The sequence below is a fragment of the Penaeus monodon genome, chromosome 32 (genome assembly GCF_015228065.2).
Source record: "Penaeus monodon isolate SGIC_2016 chromosome 32, NSTDA_Pmon_1, whole genome shotgun sequence".
NCBI lineage: Eukaryota > Metazoa > Arthropoda > Malacostraca > Decapoda > Penaeidae > Penaeus > Penaeus monodon.
Window position 1 is genome coordinate 14,637,367 of NC_051417.1, and position 564 is coordinate 14,637,930.

Sequence of the window (564 nt, forward strand, 5' to 3'; positions counted from 1 at the left end):
AAACACCAATGCACAAGCACATTAACGTATTTTGTGAGTGCATATTCCATGAAAGTCATTATCCCTTGATCTACAGACGCAGACTTCCTTCATCCTTCCCCCTAGAACTTTTGATCGCACTGACCTGTGTCTCTTAAACGTTTCTCAGAGACGTAACTCATCGATCCTACTTCTGGCTGTACGTAAACCATCGCTCTCCCTTTTTTCTGCCAGGGTGAATCTCCCGGAGGAGAGCAACAGCGTCGACGACGAAGACCCGCTCGCCCCCGTCGGCCAGTCCGTGTATGAGGTCGACCCCTCCGAGCTCTTCGATTCCTCCAATAACCTGTTCGACTCCCGGCTCTCGGAGGAAGTCGGGAGGGCCCTCAAGATGTCTGCGAGCGACCAGAACAAAGGTAAGAAAAGGCCGAGACGAGCAGGGAGATTCTCCCTTGTGCCCGCATCGACCAAGGCCAGAAACAAAAGAATATTGCAGTACTTCATGCGGGCCGGTTCCGGACGGCTACAATGGCCCCCCTTTTTACTCGCTGAGTAATCACTGCCTGTTACTCGGAATTTAATTTG

The 564-nt window shown here is 51.8% G+C and overlaps 1 protein-coding gene across 4 annotated transcripts in view; it reads left to right on the plus strand.

Annotated features, from left to right (window-relative positions):
- LOC119593666 overlaps nucleotides 1–564 on the plus strand; it is a 65,664-nt gene that overhangs the window by 59,070 nt on the left and 6,030 nt on the right. For all 4 annotated transcript variants that reach the window (XM_037942624.1, XM_037942622.1, XM_037942621.1 and 1 more), the window contains one exon: nucleotides 214–395. In XM_037942624.1, coding sequence (XP_037798552.1) covers nucleotides 214–395 — 182 coding nt within the window. The remainder of the gene's footprint in view (nucleotides 1–213; nucleotides 396–564) is intronic.